Source organism: Lepisosteus oculatus, chromosome 22, assembly GCF_040954835.1.
Source record: "Lepisosteus oculatus isolate fLepOcu1 chromosome 22, fLepOcu1.hap2, whole genome shotgun sequence".
Taxonomy (NCBI): Eukaryota; Metazoa; Chordata; class Actinopteri; order Semionotiformes; family Lepisosteidae; genus Lepisosteus; species Lepisosteus oculatus.
In genome coordinates, this window is record NC_090717.1 from 7124568 (window position 1) to 7147412 (window position 22845).

Consider the following 22845-nt stretch of genomic DNA (forward strand, 5'->3'; position numbering starts at 1 on the left):
TTAAGAATTTATTTAACATCAACATCCCACTCTGAGGCTAGTCTTTTCTGGAAAATCACTGGCAGCCAGAGCACAGAGCTAAACAAATCAAAAATGAAAAAACTGACAACAATAGCAGCAGTAATACAAAAGTGGCAGCATTTTACATCTAATGTGGAAGGAGTAACAAAGCCCAGAGCTGCTCTCTGTCTTGACGTTTTTCATTTCAAGCAGGATTTCTGCTTTTTTTCAGGGCGGTAGATGACACAGATTATTAATCAATATTATTATTATTATTATTATTATTATTATTATTATTATTATTATTATTATTATTATTATTATTATTATTGAACAGAGATTATTGAACAAAACCAAGCGATGAGCGGAAGTTAAACCTTTAGTTTACTTCTTTAAATCCTTGGTGCCAGAGAGCACTGGGCAGGGCCAAAGGAAATCTACAGATATATCTTGAAAGCCTCCTTGAAAAAGGGGAAAGACCTTTTGAAATGGATTGACGTGTGACGACTAAAAGGCAATGGGGCGCAGAAGAAACCAGACTGGCCAGGAAAGGTACGTGAAAGAGGATTTGTTCTGAATAATAGACTAGGTATGATAGTTGAACTCCATACACTACCAATCTGGGCCTCTGTGTGCTTAATTCTTCAGATCCAGTGGCCTGCTCTGACCACAGCCCCTTCTGGGTCAGATCCTTATGGCACGGTGTATCTATTGCATCTGTCTGATTTGAGTTTGGGGTTTCTTTAGTGGTTAACTTGTAGTAGAGTTCTTCCAATGTCAGAGGGCAGAGTGAGTCTCATTGATGACCATGTTCCTTTTTCACAATTTATTGTGTTTTGATATTTTTATAATTAATAAAATAGGTTCGTTACAGAATATCTGAGAGATGTCCTTCTCTCTGTCTGAGGCACTGAGAATTAGATTTATATCTTAGGGACCCCCCAGATTTATAACCCACACTGTGTAGTGCAGTCACGAGTCCTGTGAGCCTCATCCACTTGAAGAATAAAAGCAGAAGAGATAAGGATGGGAAGACCATCAAATACCATGAACTGATCAAATGTAGAGAAATACATTTTTTAAAATAATACTTCATTAGTGTGCTGGAAAGGCCACAGATACAATCAATAAAGGGACAGCTGTAATAAATAACCTTTTGATCTTAACAAAAAATAAATATATCTCTGTATAAGTTATTTATTTAATTAATAAATACCACTGTAAAACAAAATATACTTTTTCATCTTCGTGTTGTTCTAAATCATAAATACTTCAATATACATGTTGTTTAATAAATAAATACCATTGAAAAAAAATAATTTTTCACCTTGCTCTGTAATTCTAAATAATAAATATGTCAACATATGACATATTTTGACATATATGACATATAACAGCCAGCAGCCATGTCACCCTGCAGCTCACAACTGGTAACCCACTGAAGCTAAGCAGGTGTGAGCCTGGTCAGTACCTGGATGGGAGACCTCCTGGGAAAAACTAAGGTTGCTGCTGGAAGAGGTGTTAGTGCTTCAGGATATTTTACCACTGTAAAAATATATTTCTTCTTCTTGTGTCATTCTGCCCTGTAATGCGTTCAAGCAAGAGGCGCATGTCAGGTGGCATTATTCTGTGCAGCATAAAATAACATTCCATTTTTAACGAGGCTTCATCTTGCCCCATTACTATCAATTAATGATCAAAAATCTGTTTTCATTAAGGGGGTGTAAATGACATAGAGTGTCTGGCTCCAGAAACCCACTATTTTTATTCACTGGTGTCCAGGAGGCCAGTTCTCAGAGCCACCTCTCAATGGAATTCAGAGGCTCAATGGAATCCACCTCTGTCACTACAAAGGCATTGGAAGGTGATTGAGTTTTTTTGGGGGGGTCTTGCTATAAATAATGTTTGCAAAAATTAATAATGTCATTCTTTCGCAATTTGCAGGTAGCTGGGAGTAATACAGAATTATTCAATGCTGATGTGCAATTATTACTGAATATGCTCCATAAAATCAAGCGGTACCAAGACCCGTTTACAAGCTCATTAGGAATTTGCCACTTTCAGTTCCTCGACCCATAATTTCAACTGCTTGAGCACCCTATAGCCTAAATCCTTCTGCTCCCACGTGTTATTCGCAACCTCTATGAGCACGTGATCATCATTACAGGCTGGTGTTATCTGTTTCTTTAAAGAACGGAACTGGTTTTTGACTAAGTTAAAGGAATGGTTGAAAGACTGTCCGGGGCTCAGGTTCTTGTGATGTTCAGTCATGCTGTCAAGGTACTTTTGAAACACGCAGACAGTCTGAGCCACGTTCTCCATGTCATTCTCTGGCATCCCCTTCAGCTTTGAACGAGCGGTTTCGATATTCAGGACATGTCGTTCCTGGGAAGCACAAAAACAGAAAATCCCACCGCTCATTATCGTAACGATAATGAATGACTTATGTTCATCACTGTTGGATGACAGGTGTCTACCGAGTATGACGAAAAGGTTCCTTTTCTTGTCTACGTCTAAGTGCTTAACAATGTGATCCCGCTGGCTGACTGAAGAGTTGATGGAAATGTGATCTATTTCAATATGTGTGAATCTTGCAATCATTTGTGTGGGTCTGCAAACTGTTTAATGTTTTTTGTGCTTCTGCTGTGAGGAGTTTGATAACGGTCAGTCACCGTGCTTTAAAAAATTGAGCAGAACTTCAATACTACACACAGACAGCAGTTTTCTTTTTTAAAAAAGAGGCAAGCATCCCAGATGGAAACTGTATGTACTTACATATTCTTTTAGCAGATTACGAACATGTACAGCAAGGGCTTGTTTTCTGTTTTCCCTTTCCCTTTGACTTGTAGTGACTGGCACAGAAGCAGTGAAAGCAAGGCATGTGATCAGGACCAGAAGCCGTATTCCTGGACAGGAAGAAAACACACACAGATGCTGAAAACACTGCGGACATCACATCAGGAGCCCTAAAGTATCCGAGTCACATCATTTCCTCAGAACATCTAATGAGCAAACCACTACGACTGAGGCACTTTGTAAGTAGCAGACTTTGTGTGGTGTTATATATCATCCTTATTCGGATGCTTTTCTTTCAGAAAAATAAATCACAATGACAAATTTAGATAAGTTGTTGGCTATGCAGTTTCTGTGGGTCATGACCTTCAAGACAACAGATGGTATACCAGCAAGATAATAAGCACTAGCAAATTTTCAAATAATTTTACACATGCGGCACTTCTAAGTAAACAGAGAAACTTTGGGCTTCTTTAAAAAAGCAGATTAGATATTTCAACCAGAGATACAGAACAGCCCTCATCCATGCATGAGGGCCAAATATGCAGCCTGCATGTACAATTGGCAGACGTATTTTTTATTGCAGATCACTGATTTACAGTCAGCAGGCTGAATTTGTACAGCCTCTCAAAACTAGCAATTCCTGTTGGAAGCTCATTGTAATGGTTCTTTTTCTGAAAATAAAAACATCCGAAACTTGTTTTAGAGGTGTGCAGGTGAATTAGTTATTTTTGTCAGAAAAGTCAAAATGTCTTTCCAGTGCAGTTAGCACAACCCACATTTCATTGTAGAGAGATTATAAGTTATAAGTTATAGGTCATACCCAGATGACAGCTTTCTTGCCTTCTTGCAATGCTTGGAAGTTTCTTCTTTTTTAATGGGTGTTTTTGTGACAGAAATCTTTAACGATTTTCCATACCTACAGGTAAGTCTCTCCTCAGAGTGCAACGTATCGCAATAACTCCCCTTGCATTAATTCAAAGGATTTTATGACTGGTATTATTGCTGTCACTTAAAAGTGAAAGAAAGGAGACAGAATTGTTCCATTCTGGACATCAACATTCAAGAAATGTATTGTGCAGTCTCAAATCCTTAGTAAGTTGTGGATCGCTCAAGTCCAATTAAAAGGCTAAAAATTAATAACACATACTGGTTTCTTATTTTTGAAACATAAAAGAAATAAGTGTTTTATTAAAATACTTATTAATAAATATTGATTTAGACACTTAGAAATTAGTGTCCAAACCACAAAAAATACATAAACACTGCAGGTCTATTGATGCCTTGCAGTCTTTTAAGAGTCACAATACCAAAGGATGTTTGCAAGAAACCATATCCTGAAGCATGTGTTTCTCTGCATATCAGACATTGAGGTGTTTAGATTGTCATTCACATGGGAGCTTAGAGGCAAAATATATTGAGAGCTATAAGTTTTTTTTTCCTCCTTGGTAATATACACAAAATTACTTCAAGAGTCAGTTTTGAAAGTTTCATCAAAGTAACACATTGATTGTCTAAGAAATCCACACAGCCTTCACCCAAAAGCTCTTTCAGGACTGTCTTTTAGTTTCACAATTGACAAAAGCTTTGTCATCCGAAAACATTAAAAATATTATGGTTGCCAATGGTATATGTTTGGTTTAAATGAAGTGAAGAGTCAGAAAACCTCTAGAAGCAGTCTTGGGAAATGCAAGAAGTGATGAAGGAGAAAGCTATGTGCCGTTATTCCTACCTGTTTCACAGTCCATTGTGGTGGATTCACACCTTTCCTGCCAAGCTGAAGAAGATTCTGAAGTTTTGAATCTTAAGCCTGATATTTATATTCAACACTGAGACTTGTTCAAGGAAGAAATGAGTCAAAATGTTTTACTCTCCAGAATATATAATAATCTACCGCTATCTTTGTTTCTATAGAATTAGATGGTATCATATCTAGACACGCAGAATGACGTTTGAAACTAACAATAAGAAGAATCATGGGAAATGGGGTTAAAAGCGGAATAATACAGAATATTTTGTTTTTTCTTTAAATAGAACGTTGTATAATGCCCTTTAAAAAAGGATTCTTGCTCTCAAAAATCAGGTAATGGGATGTTAAATGGGACAAATATTTTCCAATTCAAAATTCAACAGTGGGTTCCATATTTTACATATATAGATATTATGTACTATGTATTATCTTACAAGGAACATTTTCAATGTTCTGATGTCTTTTAAGTGCGTATAGTCACACACATTACAGCGTTAAATACTAATTATCTCTTGCGTTTTCATAACACTGGGAGGAAAAACTGTTGACATAAACTGTATACAGCAAGGGTCAACATCATTATGTAGCATGTGTAGTCCACTTCATGGACAGTATTGTGTTAAAAGAGTAATGTGTCCTGGCTGCTTAGTGCCCTTCGTCAACACAAATCCAGGTGTTGGAGCTCTCCCAATGTACTGTATGCCTTTAAATTACCCCCCACTAAGCAATGTAAAAAGTTGTGTTAGTGGGAAGTAAACAAATCAGCAAGACTGCTTTCAGGTAGAACAGTGAATTGGAAAATGTTTGTGATGGGGAGGTAACACTGGCCCAACATACTAAAGGAGGTTAATGTGAGTCTTTAGCTGTCTTAATTTTGAGTAGAGCTAACAGCCAGGGTATACTGTATCAGTGTCTTGGAGCTGCCACTTCTGTTGCTTAGCAACCATGCAGAACTGGCCTGCTGTATCTCAGTCGCTGTCAAATTGTAAACAGAACAGGAGCATTAACAGAACTTTAAAAGAAGTTAGAGAAACAGAAAGATTCCCTTTAAACATAATGCACTAGAAGCTTTTGGAAGGGCATTTTCTGTCTTTTCAACTCGATGGTCAACTTTTTGATGGCTTGATCCTCCTTGACTCTTTCTGGGATGAGCTTTTCCACTGTTTCTTCTGCCTTCCAGCAGCAGCTGTGCGCTCTGTGCTTGAAGGATTTCCCATGTGGTCCAGGAAGCTGGGTGAGCTGCTAAATCCTTTTTGTGTGTGCAAACAAGCTGTGCACACATCTCTCACATATATTCTGTCTTGAATGCATTGTTAGTGCCGTGTCCTGTCATTTTTATTACTTTTTTATTTAATCACAGAAAACAGACACTGGCCTGTTACTTAGCAGATTACTTTGTGTTTATTGCGAGGAAAACACCAGAAGGCCTAAGGTAAATGCTGTGTTCTGTGATGGAGCATTTTCTTTACTCATATGTGGCGATGTTTAATTTCAAAGTCTTGGCCCTGGGTTCGTATCTGACCCTTCTTAAGATTTGTCTCCAGAGGCCTACATTCAGTTCTCACTCTCTTCCTTCACTGTATATCTTTGGGTTTAACTCTTCGTTTAACTCCAGACTGGACTTTTTGGAAGACAAGCAGATTGATAAACCAGGGAGAAATAGAATTAAAGAAAATGCTGTCTCACTTGGTGTTTTTGTTTTGTTAGCATCAGGATTTTGCACAGGAGTTTGATTTAAAAAAAAAACTTTGTTCCTTCGTGCAGAACAAGCCTAACAGAGCTCCAGACTGGAGAAGGAGTTCTGGATTTGGAGAGCAGGAGCTCGGAGGTGCAGGGGTGGAAGAGACTGAGACACTGATTGAATACCTCAATGGCACTCTGTCGCCATGGACACTGGAGGACGCCTGTGGCCAGGAGAGGGGACTGAAGGAGATGGCAGTGAGGAGCCATGGCCCTATCTGTAGTGACTTCATCTTCAAATACTTTACGAAACTTCGAATTGTGGACAAGGGAGTGAGTATAAGGATCATTTTATTCCCTTACTTCTGATGTTTTCTTTCATTTGAAAAGGGCATCTTGGTTGGCTTATTAAACAATAGGAAATGCCAAGTGAGCTAGTATTTGTGGATCCTTTGATATAAAATGTGCTAAATGAAGGTAAAAAATAATTAATATAGTCATTATCATGAATTAGACTAACTCTATAGTACAATATTAATTGTACTGTAGCTGTATTATTATGCCAAAATAATAATAGACTGTGGAATTCTCAAATGGGTCAGCTGAGCTCTTGTCATGGATGCAGGTCTATTTCTAAATCTATAGAAATCCTTCAGAAGACTGATTTAAGGATTTGTAACATTAGGCGTTGTTTCTCATTTTTCAAAAAATGTTTGATAATCTTAAAATGGCAGGAAGATCATAAATGTACACGGACATGTACTGAGATCAAAATCTTGTTTGTTGCATGAGAATTTGCTTGGTGCTTCTTAATCTTATATCTTAAACTTTTACTTAGCTTTTAAGGCAAAACGTTTGTATTTGTCTATATTCCTGCCGTGCTACAACTAGCCAAAGTATGTCTTTCAGGGCGAAGTGAACCATTGTATGTTTCCCACATAGAAGTTATGTTGCTGGAAAACTTTGCCTATGTACGTGTTTAAAAAATACACTTCAACGTCAAGTAGGCCTGATCGATTTTGTCCATACACGGACTTCAAGATGGAAGCTCCACCAGCGTAGTTCAAGAAGCATACTTCCGTTATACTCGGGAAGCATACGCAGTTCCTGGGTGGTCATCATTATCGCAGTTTGATCTGCTGAGTGGCCACTCTCTTTTTGTGTTGTAAGCCAACGGAAAATGCCGGAGACATGGAAACTCAACCCAGAAACCAGCCGACCTCAGACTCTCAATGCATGTCATCCTGCAGCTGACACATCCTCCCCAACTGGTGATAGCCATCAGGGTAATGTTAGGATGACAAATTGGTTTTTTAGGGAGGATATGTAGAAATGCACTCCAAAGCCTCAGATTAAAGATCAGCTTGACAGACGTCACATAGGGAAATGGTAGTGACTACATTAATGACTAAACATAATGACTATGAGGTCATGTAAGGGACGGGCAATCCCTGCTTTCCTATTTTCAGCTCTTCACAACCTAATCACCTTGCCTTGGTTTAATGGGACAACATCTCCCAAGTCTTCAGGTGCTGTTGTGCTATGAAGAAGCCTAGAAAACCTGCAATCCCACTGACCAGCAGTCCAGGACCAGGACAGGACACCTTGTCTAAAAACTGACCCTCCAGTGGAAGGGGACACCTATACTGTCATTCACCAGATTATGTGTGTTTTTTATGGCAAACAAACATGTTGTGGTTATTTACATCAATTGAAGATTACCTTTATTGTGTATTGAGATGGCAGGGTTGAGTAATAATGCTTTTCACAATTTTATCTGTTTATATTTTTTTCCATCCATCCAACTTCTAACTGTTTAATCCAATTCAGGGTGACGGGGAGCTGGAGCCTGTCCCCACAAGCAATGGGTTTAAGGCAGGATACACCCTGGACAGGACACCAGTCCATCGCAGGGCACACACAGACACACACAAGCTTGCACCAGGGCCTATTTTCCCAGAAGCCAATTAACCTGCCAGTATGTCTGTGGACTGTGGGAGAAACACTTTAAAACCTGAATTTGTCTTAATCTGTGAAGCAATGTTATGCTTAATGTGTTATAGTTATATTTTACCAGTTTAAGTGAAAAAAATGTTTAAGAGAAGGAAATTGTCAAAATATTCTTAAAATGATTTTAACTACAAAAAACAGCTTCAGACATGGACATCATGTCAATGATAAGTCTTCCTGACTGCACTGCAGTGTGTACCACATTTAAAGAATTAAAAAAAGCTGTTTTTTCCCTTGAACTCTAAGTCAAGTGTAAAGTTTTAATATAACATTTTCTGACTACATTTGCTTTTGATTTAAGTGGCATTTTAGCCAAAAGCATCATAAAACACTGTACCTTCTTTATTACTGTTAAAAAATAGTTCTGCGCTTCAAAAACAGAATCAGGTGGGGCTTGAAAACCTGGTTTCTTGCTGATGCCTCTCCTAACGTGTTGGGAAATGTCATTTATGATGCATGCAGATTGTTGTCTTCAGTCTGAAATGCTGCTTCACACAAACACCTAGTGGTAAGAAATCTGAAATTGCTAACCATCCTCTTTCCAATGTATGATAAAACAAAGTTCATATAGGGCAATTGCAACTGGAATTTTGCTTCTGTAAGCTGCACACCAAGTCCAACCTTTGCTATTCGACTGCAGTGAGCAGGTCTGGAGGCTTTGATTTTTCATGCCCCCCCAATGTATTTCAGGTCTCAGTTGTTGATGAACGGCTGCTCAGGTTCATCAACCTAGAAGAGCTTGTCTTAAGTGGAAACCACATCTCTGAAATAAACTCAGACCACTTGCCCAGAGCACTCAAAGTAAGTGTTTTAATATCTAGATAAGGTCATTAATTTTTTTTAAGGGCCCGGGGATTAATGAATATTTAAATGTATATTGTTTTATATAAATTTTATATTAAATGTATAATTGAACGTCATGACATTCCATATTAAAGTACCACACAACAAGTCTTGACATGAGGCTGTAGTAAAACTACCAGAGAAGAGTTAAGTTACTAAAACAGACCTCAGACATCAAATTTTGAACAACTTCAGCTCATAATATTTACCACTATTCTGTCTTTGAGACTGCTCTTGGTAACCTGTAGCAATGCTATCTTCTTGCTCCAGGTGCTTGAGCTTTGTGCCAATGAGATCTCTGATATGAAGGGTCTTTGCAAAAATCCTCCACCTGGACTGCAGCACCTGGGTTTGGGTTACAATCGGCTCTCCTCAGTCACGAACTACAAATATCTGATGGCAGCCTTCTGGTGAGTTTCATCTTTCACCGTTATAAAACCATTGCTCAAGCCTCTGCACCATAACTGAGCACACCTAAGAATTGAAGTATCTCTATTTCAGCCCTCTACAGTATCTATCCACCAAATCAACCAAATCAAACAATCAACCAAATAAAAAAATCAAGCAGCCAACCAGCCAACCTAATTAACCAATCAATAAATCAATCAACTTTATTCTTATATCACCTTCCAATACAGAGCATTCTCAGTACTCCACAACACACAACACACATTAATCTCAGCCCCAGCCTTCAAAATGAGTGGTGACCAGTGCTTGAGAATACAATGCACACTGTGGATCCTACATCATCTCTAGCATCAAAAATATAAGATCTGTGGTCTTTCTACAACAATGTTTCTCATCTTATATTCCAAATAGTTCTTAAAAAAACTACACATGCTTTTCTTTACAGGAGATGGTATAGATTTTTACCATTTTAGATATTGTATCTTTCTTCTTTTTTTAGGAACAGAAAGGTTTTGATGCAACTTTTTTTAATCAGACACTGATTGTTGGAAACAAGAATATTAGTGTTTCTTAATATGTGGCTGTCAAAGAAGATGCAAGCTTTTAAAAATACTTTTTTTCTTGTAGTTTTTTTTGGTACCATTACAGAACTCTGTGATCAGCAAACGATGCAAAAACTGATATTAATCCTCTTGGAATCTAATATTTACTGCTTATTCATTTATATCCTAAAATAAATATTCTTGTTTAATGTATAACTTTTCTCAGAACCTTCAGTCAAAATAGGACATAATAATAAGAGCAAACATTAATTGTGAGTCCTATGAACAACATTTTTATTTACAGGTACAGGCAAACTTTGTATACTTTCCCTTGTAGTTCACCAGTAGGTGGAGACAAACCCATTTTAATAAAAATGGACAGATCAGAGGACATCACATCATCAACACAGAACAGACACAAGATATTTGATTAAACTTTAATTCCCAGTCCATGCAAATGAATCTACGAAGAAATAGAAATAGTTTGATCATATCTGACATGATTAGGTGTCTCTCACTTGAATTGGAAATTAAACAGCACCTTTGCATTTTGGAAATCCTCTGGACACGGTGAATGTGATGAATCTATAAATTGTATGTATACAATTGGATGTATATAATATGTATATAAGGGAATATCATAACTGAGGTTTACTGGAAATAAGTCAGTCAATCAGTGCCAGTGACAGACTAGAAATCCCTAATTTTAATTCTGAAAATCCTCTCTGTAGGTCACGGAGCTGTTTAAGTGTCACCTCTGCTGGCCAGGCTTAACCAAGTGCACTGAGTAATTCCCTAGACAAATTTTGTAATACCATGGTAAAAGCAGTAAAATATAGTAAAGCACTGTGAAATTATAATGTAAGCATAATAGTGAATAATTGAGAGGTATTGGAAAGCTCTATAAAACCAGTGGGTTATTCTGGAAATCGAGTCATAGGACAAGCATGGAAATGCTTTGGGAAACATGTCAACATGCTGTGCTGCAGTAAACCAGGATCTGGTGGGAGCCAATGGATAATAATCACCCAGAATAATCCTTATCTGCCCCTCTGCAGGCCTGAGCTGGTCTCTCTGGACCTGAGCTTCTCTGGGTTTGGAGATCAGGTGGGGATGATGGACGCCCTGGCCACACTGCCCAGCCTCAGGTGCCTGGTGCTCCAGGGGGCCCCTCTGACTCTCGCACCCTCCTACCCTGGCTACACCCTGGACAGTTTGCCCCGCCTCATCTTCCTGGACGACGCCCGGGTTTCTCCCGATGAGAGGCACTGCTTCTCTGGCTTGGCCAAGAAACGAGGTCTGTGCATACATCTTATCACATACAGTAGCCTCTCTCTCCCTGGGATGTGATCCACGGGCAGTGTCATTACTCCAGCCTTATCTAGTTAACATACCAGGCCCTGCTGTTGTGTTTCCTTGTTTTTTCTTTACAAGAAAATAGATTTTACCACCAATATGTAAAGTTACTCTTACTGCCACAAATGTTTGAACCCCGTTAGTTGTCTATATTTGTTCTCTCTCTTCTGAAGCACGTTTCTGTTCTTCTAAACTGCCAAGATTCTCCCGATTTCATTTAGCAACCTGGGTCACAAGTAAAATCAAAGGGCCTGATGTCAGATTAACATTATTAGTTACTGCTAATATTGACACTAACTCTTGGCTTAGGCTATCATACTTTATGAAATTTCGAATTCCCCTTCACTCTCTTTTAGTAGCTCTTATAGACCACTGATTAAGCTCTATGATTCTCTCCATTCCTCATGTGTGTTCTCGTCCAGTGTTTGGGTCAAGCAATAAACCAATGCAGACCTCATGGTTTTATGGTTCAGATGGCTTTCCTCAATATTATTTTGTTTGATGATAATGCCGTTATCCAGAAAACTCACAAAATACACCATGGTACTTACTGGAACATAAATCCAAAATAAACCGTTTTGGAAGTAATGTAAGAATCCATTGGAGGTTTTTGCCTTGTTGATCAAATGCTAAAGATTCCATTTCCTAGCGCGTGAAAGGCAAAGGTGTTCCTGCCAATACAAAGTCATTGTTAGCATTTTGGAGATGGTTGTCTGGAGTCAGGTGAATGAGAAGTTTTGGTCTGCATTCTTGTGCCAAAATGTGGAAGCAGCTTTTATTTTTATTTTCACGTCCAGCCTAAAGCAAATCAGTACAGACAGACAATCCAGGCAGGAGCAATCTGCAGTTTGCTGGGGGGACTTTGAAGTGGGGTCTACAAGAGTTACTCTAGCCCTTCCTGTAGCGCCTTATCTCTGCCACTGGCGCTAGGCTCAGGTGTGAATGGAGAAGGGCCAAACATCTGTCCTGTGCAGACGTGAGGGTCACACTGACCAGCCATGTTCTCCAATAATTCCAGGGGAGTTAAAAATGCAAAACCTGGGTGCCACTGAAAACTAAGTAAATAGATGACCTGTTCAAAAGAAGGAGACTGTATCTCAAAAGGCCAATTCATGGCATGCAGAACATATACAAAAGATATTGCATTAATACACAGGTTCTTAACAAGGTTGCCAAGGGGTGTCGGAGTAACATATAATTTAAACACAGGACACCTGTGACGTGTGTGTGACGGATGAAGAAAGACAGTACATGCGCAGTGACATTATCTATGCCCCTTGGTCAGCATGCTTCAACTCACGTCTGAAACTCACAACTCACAGCTCAGGATTTCAGACAGAGATTACTGGGGGAAGAGTGCGATAGTAGTACACCTTTTGTAGTACGTCTTATTTCAGAAGACAGTTTCATTTAAAAGTCTCACTTGGGTGCCCCTGCCCCTCCCATCCCCCAGATATAAAATCCCGGCTATGTAATTATAATAATAATAATTGCTTACACTTATATAGCGCTTTTTCTGGACACTCCACTCAAAGCGCTTTACAGGTAATGGGGACTTTCCTCCACCACCACCACCAGTGTGCAGCCCCACCTGGATGATGCGACAGCAGCCATAGTGCGCCAGAACGCTCACCACACATCAGCTATCAGTGGGGAGGAGAGAAGAGTAATGAAGCCAATTCACAGAGGGGGATTGTTAGGAGGCCATGATTGATAACAGCCGATGGGGAAATTTGGCCAGGATGCCGGGGTTACACCCCTACTCTTTTCGAGAGACACCCTGGGATTTTTAATGACCACAGAGAGTCAGGACCTCGGTTTTACGTCTCATCCGAAGGACGGCACCTGTTTACAGTATAGTGTCCCCGTCACTACACTGGGGCATTAGGACCCACATGAGCTGCAGGGTGAGCGCCCCCTGCTGGCTCCACTAACACCTCTTCCAGCAGCAACCTTAGTTTTTCCCAGGAGGTCTCCCATCCAGGTACCGACCAGGCTCACACCTGCTTAGCTTCAGTGGGTTGCCAGTTGTGAGTTGCAGGGTGATATGGCTGCTGGCATGATATGGCATGCTGGCATGTAAGTGCAAATAAAAGAGAGCTGTTTTTGTGAGTCCTCACAGCTTGTTTTTGTCCTGCAGGCGCTTGTCCAACAAGTGTGTGAATATGCGGTTTTGTGTTTTTTCAGAATTAATTGCAGAAGAAGGTGTGGTAATTGTGAAGATTGGTGAATTGAAAGGAATTCCAGATCCTTGTTTGGAGGCAGAAAAGACAGCAAACGAGTTTCCCTTCATAGCTTACAGCTTCCTCATCACCTATGAGTTTCTTGGATATAATCCCCTGGCTTTGGTGCAGCAGACAGAGTACGAGTCAGACGGGCTCCCAGTAAGTTCCTCATCAGGTATAGTTTGAAATAGTTTGAAACTATTGTGAGAACTTGCCAGGATTTTCAAACAGCGGTGCTCACAGAGTGCTTAATTTGCACCTTGCTCGTGAAAATGGATATTTTAAATTGAACTTGATGTGTATGCACAATTGATATCGGGGTGGTAGCAGTAGCTAAACTGTTCTTTATTTGCCCATCATTTTAACTACACGAATGCTTTGTTCTGGCAGGAACAAAAAAGCAGTAGCCTCAAAAACCCTGCAGACCCGACTGTGTTCACCGGAACAGAAGGAGCTAGAGAGATCATTCAGGAACCCCAGTCCTCAGAGAGGGACAGCCATGAGGAATCCGGCAACTACCCTTTGCGGACAGCGCCTCCTGATGGAATAGAGGGTCAGTGCACTCCCCAAAATTTCACCTGTCATGTTATTATCACTGCTATAATAATAAGTAATAATAATTGCTTACACTTATATAGCACTTTTCTGGACACTCCACTCAAAGTGCTTTACAAGTAATGGGGTCTCCCCTCAACCATCACCAATGTGCAGCCTCACCTGGATGGTGCAATGGCAGCTATAGTGTGCCAGAATGCTCCCCACACATCAGCTATTAGTGGGGAGGTGAACAGAATAATGAAGCCAATTCATAGATGGGGATTATAAGGAGGCCATGTTTGGTAAGGGCCAATGGGAAGTTTGGCCAGGACGCCGGGGTTACACCCCTACTCTTTTCGAGAAACACCCTGGGATTTTTAGTGACCACAGAGAGTCAGGACCTCAGTTTTACGTTTTTCTGGAAATTATAAGGATCAGGAAAGGTGAGCCCTTAGGTTACATGATGGCTGAGGCAAAGTTGGAGGACATAGGATTTGGAATGATTTTGACATGGATAATGTAGGACCTGGCTAACTGTTTCAACTCACACCAGGGGCAACTATCGTTGGAGGGCCGCAGGCCCTGAACAAGCAAGAAGGAGTCAAGATTATGTTGTGGCAGGAAAGAAACCAAGTCAAATAAAAGACAGCAGACAAGTACTGTGTTGATGGCTATTCCAAGGGAACTTGGTGAGACAGGAAAGAGACTGGCATACTGTTTCAGGGAACATGTCTGAGCTCTGAGGATCAAAAATCTCTCCAAACCGATAGTTCCCAATTTAATCTCTAACAGCTACAATCTTTCTGAGAGTTGTTCTTTTAATGTTGACTCTATGTAGGTGCTGGTATGTAGGGGGATGTTTTGTTTCCATGAGTGTGTGTTTAAATCCTGATTCTTATTGTAACAAAACCCATTTCACTCTATTTCTGTGTCGGTTTAAACTCTTCTCTTCAGGAAAAAATAGTATGGTCAATTTCATATTCTTAAATATAGATCATTTTACACTGCATACAATTTTAAATGTGTACCAACAACAGAGGGTATTTACATATATGTTGTTGAGCCTTTGAAAAAGAAAAAAAGACTTTCATTTTGCTAAAAAAAAAAACGTTTAATTTCAAACAAGCTTATGTAGCACTTGACCCATCGGTTTGGAGAGATCTTTGATCCTCACAGCACTGGTCCCATGATCAACTCATATGAAAAAAATAAGTAGTAGACCCCAGTGTCTGGGTCATAGCCTCTCCCAAACCACATCTCGTTGATGTTACGGCTCACTGTTTCAGGGTGTGGTAAATGTTCCAGACATAATAACTAAGTGAGAACCTGTTTGGCTTTTGCATGTGCGACTGAAATGTGTCTACTGAAAACACTATACTGAAACTTCTTGCTTGGTTGCTTCTTAGATCAGTTTGATTAAGAAACTTCAAAAAAGCTTAAAGAATCTGCCAGTTTTCCTTCATTCCTTGTAGATGATGAGTATTTTCAGTAGTTAATAAGAAAATATGCATTTAATGGGGTTCAAAGAACACACTGAGAACATACCATTTCTTTCAAGCTATGTTTGAACAATTGTAAAATATTAACCAGTTAAGTTAGAGTTGACTGTTTCCAACAGTATGGGTTAATAAATAATGAGTTAGTGTTAGTTCTGCTGGTGGACAGTGTGGCTGGGGAGCTTCCTAAATCTGATAAATCAGCAATTAGATTTCCCTCTTCTATGCGGATGTTTTAATTAATAACAAGCACGTCCATGTAAACGACAGCAGTAGGTAGCGGCAATGATGTTGTCGAGACCAAAGAAATTCATCCGTCATCAGAAAGGCTATTCGTGGAGAGGGTGTAGGGCGCAAGAGTGGACCCACACTCTGGACAGCTTACAGACGTCAGTCCACCTAGTTAGCAAGCCTTTGGCTGGTAGGAGAAAACCAATCATCCGAGTTCGATTCCCAGCTGGTACAAATAAAACAGCCAGTGGAGCACAGTGGCTCTCCCCTGGAGTGCAAACTCTACAATCGCACCTAGAACCCAAGAGCTGTCAGGCATCAGCCCTAAGTGTCACCGCTCTGTGCCATGCCCAGACGGGTCCTGGAAACTCTTCTGCTTTCCATACTAATGAAAAACGTTCATCTGTTTCACAGTGACTATTCACCGTACCCCAGGTGTGATTTGGAAGGAGGTGATGGACAGTGAGTACAGGGCTGTCCATCGAACACGGGACCTGCCAGCCCTTAAAAGATTCTTTCTCAGAGGTTTGCAAGTGACAGTGGAAGAACAGAAGGTACAATCGCAGCTAGAATCATGCACGGCTCCATAATCGTATCTTGTTTTCCAACTTATCATAGCATCTGTCTATTCATATATTGCCAATTTATCCTTCTTTCATTTTCCATTTGAAGAACGTTCTTAAGTATACCGCTTTGTTCAGTTAATTGATTTCCTGTCTTTTTCGACATTAGAGACGTGCTTGTCAGTGCTCATCGCCCAGTGATCATGCAGGCTGTTTTGTGCTTGTATGTCCCCCATAACTTTCCGTCTTGGAAAATTAGAAAAACAAAACATTAAAAGAGTGCCTTGCATCACAGATTCCCTCATGTGAAATGTGAAAAATATAATGAGATATAAATGATATTTTACAACCAAATGGGCAAAAGTGGGCTTGTAGGCCTTGCTTAGGAAGTGTGAATTTAAAGAAGAGAATTCAAACAGAGCCCCCGGCCCCTTGCTACTGTTCTGTATACACCATATTGATGTTCGTGGAACAGTCCATGGATTTCAAGGGATTATAATGCAAACGTGCAAAACTTACAAATCATATATGAATTAATAGGGCTGTTCTTATATTCGCCAAAGAACTTAATTACAAATTCAAGAGCTGTGCAGTATGAAAGCACCATTTAATGACTCACCCTTCATTTAATGTGTTGTCTGTATGGGTCTTGAGGTCCTGTCCTGGCCAGCCAACACTGGAGAGAACACTGGTACAAAACCAACATCCGGCAAGAAGGGAGCAGGGAAGGAGAAAGAGGTAAAGAAATAAAAGAGGGGCTCTTCAGTTTGAGATGAGCTCCACCAGGGTACGAGGAACCAATGAAGCAAGATCACCTGTGATCTGACAGCTTTTATGCGCTGACTTGGAAAACTAATTGTCAAAAAATGTGTTTTTGTTCAGCTTGTTCCTGTTTGGATACTTAGAAGGTCCTTTACTTAACCATGGAAAGTTTTGTATATTTCCTTCTGAGAAAGACGGTTTTATTTCAAAATCTTCCTTTTAAAAAAATTGGTGACGCAAAGGAAAGAGGTAGATGCATCAATCTATTTACTGCACAGGCATAAACAGGGCAAGTAGATTTTAGGATCTGCTTCTGTAATTCAGACTAGACTCTTTAATATTAAAACACTAATACATCTCTGAATCTAGGCCCCACAATAGACAAGTCAACATTACAAGCTGTTGAAACCCATGCTGTTCAGTTAAATGAGTAACATGCTCAGTTCACACTCATAATGGTATCCCTCATCATTTACAATATGCAAAACGATGCACGATATCTGGTTTCTGAACATTCTAGTTCTGTAGTATCATCGGTAGTAGAATGCTTTGCCTTGGAGACTGGAGGCCACTGTGTTCTAAAACAGGATTATCTGATAACACAGATTAACTAACACAGACAATGCTACTGTAACATAATAGGTGAACTTTTTGTTAGTTTCTGGACAAGGCAGCTTATTATGTCGTCATAGAGACATCATAAGGACAGATATTCAAGGCAGATATTTATGTCATCACTTTAGTAGTGATAGGAAAACATCACATTATTGCGAATTCTGTACCTGTCTAGCGTCTGTTATATAATGATTTGCCCAACTATTTCAAAGCGCTTCACATCGAGTAAAGGAAAATGTAAAAAAAGCAAGCTGCAGCTGCACTGAGGCGCTATAACGGATTTAGGAGATAGTTAAACTACTGAGGATGAAGCTAAACAAGAAGAAGGAGAGGCTGTTTGCTGAGGCCCATGGACACGTGAACATGTCCCCCGTTTGCCCCCTGTCCCAGGACGGCAAGGGAAAGCCGAAGGACAAGAAGAAGAAGGAGCCTCAGCTAGAGCTGATTCAGGAGCCTCCCGTGCGACGGACCCTGGGCTCTGCCTGGGTGGCGCTGGAGAGCCTGCTGTCCGGAGAGGGGCACATCGAGACGGTGTGTGACTGCGGCGTTCTCCAGACCAGTCAGGCTGCCCGGCCACTGCCTGCTGGGGAGAAGGTACATCGTCGTTCAGTCCCAGGTATCCTGCGGGCGTACCTCGCACTTTGACGTCAGCACACACGGAAACAGGTGCGGTGCTTTACATATTGCAGAAGACAGCTTTATTTCTTAGAGTCCTCGCTTATAATTCGTAGGAGAACTGTTTTTAAAAAGGGGTAATGTACTTAAATCAGTACTGAAAAAGAGATTAAATCAAATTAAGACAAATAATTAGAAAGGTTACAAAAGAAAGGAGACCACTCATCCTGCTTGCTTGATTTCTAGAAGCGAATTGATCAGAGGATCCTATTCAGATGTTTACAGAGAGATCCGAAGGAATCAGTTAAAATCAAAAAGCTGGGCAGAAACCTACTATTAATGAAAGGTTTACTGCTCTCAGCCTTAAATTTGTGTAAATGTGAGTCTTACATGTCATTGCTGACCCTGACATAATTCAATGGATCATCTTGGGCAGTATCATTCAGGATTATGTACTTTGCCAACAGCTATATCACCCTGCAGCTCACAGCTGGCAGCCCACTGAAGCTCAGCAGGTGTGAGCCTGGTCAGTACCTGGATGATGGAGACCTCCTGGAAAATAGTAAGGTTGCTGCTGAAAGAGGTGTTAGTGGGACAGTCTGTGTGGGTCCTAGTGTCCCAATTAAAAAGGTGCCATGCTTCGGATGAGATGTACTTTAAAACCAAGGTTCTGCTCTCCGTGGTCATTAAAAATCCCAAGGTGTTTTTTAAAAAAGTGTAGGAACTATACCCCAGTGTCCTAGCCAAATATTCCCCTGATCTTTATCAATCATGGCCTTCTAATAACCCCAATCTACTGTATACATTGGCTTCATTAATCTGTTCTCCAACCCACTCATAGCTGATGTGTGCTGAGAGTAGTGGCGCACTTTGGGGGTTAAACATTTGTGGTGGAGGGGAGTCCCCATTACCTATAAAGCATTTTGAGTTGAATGTCCAGAAAAGCACTATGTGTACACTAAGTGTAAGGAATTATTATTGTTCTTTTGGTAAGTCTCCTCATAATCTCTTGTGTTTAAGTAACTTCAAACATCAACACTTTAAATGTTATTTGCTTTAAATTATTTGCAGGGTAAATAACATTTAAACACCACTACTTGAACTAGTTCAACATTCCCTGTGTGTAACACATTCTTAGATAAGGAACTAAACTAGTTGCTCTGGTTGCCTGGTTCTCTTTGGCAGCAATGTCCTACTTGCAAAATTGTTGCCAAAATATTACACAAGTCAAACATTTGCATTGGATGGTTTCCATTGATTCTAGCATTATCTGTGCGTACCTAGGCCTCTTATTACTTCCCTACATTATTTATAAATTTTCTAAACTCTCGAATCTCATTCATTTGCAGCTTCTTTGACATATGTGTGACTCATCCTATATTTGCCATGTGTCTTGTGTTTACCTGGTTGCTGCACTTATCATATCATTAAAAAAAATGTGCAGAAGCACACATACTGTAGGAACACTGTTATTATTTTGTAATTCATTTTAAAAAACACAAACAGCTTACCAAAAACAGGACTCACAAGAAAGGGGAAAGGTTTAATTAAGCCTTGAGGATTAGAAGAAGCATCTCACCGTCAGTTTTGGCATTAGCCAGATGCAATATAGAGTAGCCATAGATCTTTCATAAGAGGAATTTGTGCAAATGAATGTTACCACATGCAGTATGAATGTTCTCTCTGTATCTACATGGCATTTCTCCAGGTGTTCTCTTTTCCTGTCCCTTCCAAAAGACATACCTGCTAGGTGACTTGTATTGAAATTGTCCCTGTGAGCTTGTGTGGGTGATAGACAGACATTCCATCCACACTGTAGTCCTGCCTTGTGTCTCGTGTGTCCAGGACAGGCTAAAATGGATGGAAATCAATGTTACAGTAGCTATAAAACCATTTTAGGGTAAATAACATTTAAAAATGCATGGTGTGATAAGGCTGTGAACACTAAAATACTACAGAATACATATACCATTTTTATCTACCTTTACATGCATTTTATTAAACATGGCCCTTCCTGTGTTTGTCCGCTGGGTAGAAAAGTATTTGTCGCACATCCCTGCCTTTTCATTTCCTTCCAGGAAAGTATAAAAAAAGTCAAAGATGAGAAGAAGACCAAATCGGGAAAAGACAGTACAGCAAGTCAGAGATCCAGCTCCTCTCCTAAAGGTAAATACCAATGTGACCCATCAGGAAACCTGAGATCAACTGTCCCTACAAAACTCTGCTACGTGCACCCTCATGAAAAAGAGGGCTTTGCCTCGTCTCCATTTCCAGAGTGGGGAGAGAAGAAATCGTTCAACATTTCTCTGATTTTTTAACTTGAAATTAGACCTTCTTATTGACCAAGTGATGTAATTTTGTGTTGCATTCAGAAAGACCCTCGATTTATTCTCATTACGAAATATTGACAGTCTTAGAAAAGCTGCTCTCCTTTTTGGTAAAGCAAGGTGACCATGATATTACACAGACGTTTGTCAGTAGCGAGAGCTACTGTAGGTTACACCTCATAAAAATGAAGTAACAAGTTAATATGTCACGAAGGAAACCAGTAAAATTAATCATCTACCTGGTACATCTGAAGAGTAGGTGTGTGAAACAAGTTCATTGGAATTTGCTTATAAGCTATCTTGAAGCAGTGAAGCAAGGATACAATTTACTTAAAGCTTTGTAAGTTGTCTCTATAGTATTGCCTTGTGTGCAGCTGAGATTCAGATTCTGCAATACTATATTGATCATTCATGTCTCAATTCAGGTAAAGGCAAAGCAAAAAAAAGCAATGAGGTGGAAGCAGTAACAGAGGTCGCCCCTAACCAGCCTACTCCACTGACTGTGGAGTTTACCGTCCAGTTATCCAAATGGAGGACAACAGCAGAGGCTTGTCAATGACCAGGTGTGTCTAATCAGATTGTGCTGTCTGAAGAAGGCAGAGGCTGAGACACTTAATAAACATCTCAACTTTCAGCGCTACAGGAAGATGTCTCTTCTTTTCATCAGATCAGTCCTGTTTTCCTTTTTGTGACATTTGCTACCTTGTTTGTTCTGTTTCTCGAAGTTGGCTCTATATGCGTCAACTCATCTACATGCACACCTGTTATAAATCGCCTTAAAATGACATTGTTCCTAAGGATCACCCTCTAAAGTTTAAATATCTTATTTTTTATTGTGCGAAACAACTAATTACTGATGTTACCTTGGGCAACCCAAAGACCGATTGCGGTTTCATATCTTTATTGTTAATAGAAGAAACTTGAAAGTTCTGCTGAATCCCTAGACACAAAATATAGTTAAAATATTTCCAATTTCTGAGTAACAGAGAGAACCTTGTTCCCAGGACAAGACAGAATTGTGAGTTTATAAAAGAAGTAGTAAGAGTTAGTGCGATTGTTAAAGCAATGTTTCACTCCTCCACCTGAGCTCATGGGCATCGGGACTTCTGAATAACTTCCACCCATTCCCTACGTAAGTTCCAGATAAGACTGGGAGTTTAAGTCACTCCCCTCCTATATGTAAATAGTTCTGGAATCCTTTAAAATGAATGCAAGGAAGTATCGTTTAAAAAAACAAACAAAAGGCAAACAGCATCACCACATATTGTGAAATGAAGGATAATATTACTAGCTTTATCATTGCTCTTGTTCCAGGATGAACTATCCTGTTATAGACTGTAAGGGGAAGTACATATGTACTTAAGAAAAAAAAATTAAACAAATCTTACTGGTAGTTTTACCCATTATGATAATGCAGCTTGTTCCTTATAAGGACTACAGTAACCCAGAGCCTAACCCATAAGCAAAGACCACAAGACAGGACTTTACCCAGCATTTTGCAATAAGGCCTATGTCACAAGGCACACACATGAGGACATTGGGACAGGTAAAATGGAAGCAGTGAGAGTAGAGGGCTTAATATCTACGTAAGTGATTAAGGGGTATAGATAGTGCAATGTGCGCAAGAGATAGCACACCTCCCCCCTGCTTGCTTAACATTACTGGTTCCCTTCTTTCTAATTCTCTCTTCTTGACTCTGTATCCATCAGTAAACTGGTTTTGCATATGAAATCCACCCCCTGTATATTAGATCCCGTTGCCACCACTTTATTTCAATAATGTTTTACTTCTCTCTGCCCTGTTGTCCTCCATATTATAAATGAATCCTTGAGCACTGGCGTTGTACCAACGGTCCTCAAACCTGCTGCCATTACCCCTGTGCCAAAAAAGCCTAACATGGCTCTGGACAATCTAAACAATTTTCGCCCCACCTCCAACTTACCCTTTCTTGCAAAAATTCTAGAACACACTGTTACAATTCAGGTGAAATTGGATTCTGTCTGGTGTTCCTTAGGGCTTGATACTCGGTCCCCTACTTTTCAGCATTTACATGTTTCCACTTGGTCAGCTTTTAAGATGACATGGCCTGAAC

General features: G+C 40.0%; 1 protein-coding gene and 1 long non-coding RNA gene across 6 annotated transcripts; one reads left to right on the top strand and one right to left on the bottom strand.

Moving 5' to 3' along the window:
- Window positions 1-393: 393 nt before the first annotated feature.
- Window positions 394-17210, bottom strand: LOC107079788 (uncharacterized). The gene is made up of 3 exons (XR_001480705.2): window positions 17054-17210; window positions 2776-2906; window positions 394-2385 (listed from the first exon to the last, which is right to left on the bottom strand). It is a non-coding gene; the product is annotated as an uncharacterized lncRNA (long non-coding RNA).
- On the top strand, window positions 448-21393 carry LOC102683004 (leucine-rich repeat-containing protein 43). Of its 5 annotated transcripts, XM_015366434.2 has the most exons (14): window positions 448-552; window positions 2850-3035; window positions 5724-5777; window positions 6308-6556; window positions 8924-9034; window positions 9347-9486; window positions 11085-11323; window positions 13570-13766; window positions 13998-14160; window positions 16286-16425; window positions 17089-17172; window positions 18202-18405; window positions 20505-20592; window positions 21179-21393. In XM_015366434.2, the coding sequence occupies exons 2-14, from the start codon at window positions 3006-3008 to the stop codon at window positions 21310-21312; spliced, it is 1833 nt and encodes a 610-aa protein (XP_015221920.2). In that variant the 5' UTR covers window positions 448-552; window positions 2850-3005; the 3' UTR covers window positions 21313-21393. The 5 variants fall into 5 exon arrangements, 4 of the variants coding, with proteins under 4 accessions (XP_015221920.2, XP_069038264.1, XP_069038265.1 ...); XR_001480704.2 differs by lacking the exons at window positions 448-552; window positions 2850-3035 and having other exon boundaries at window positions 5492-5777; window positions 18202-18427; window positions 21179-21268; XM_015366431.2 differs by lacking the exons at window positions 448-552; window positions 2850-3035 and having other exon boundaries at window positions 5497-5777.
- Window positions 21394-22845: the final 1452 nt, after the last annotated feature.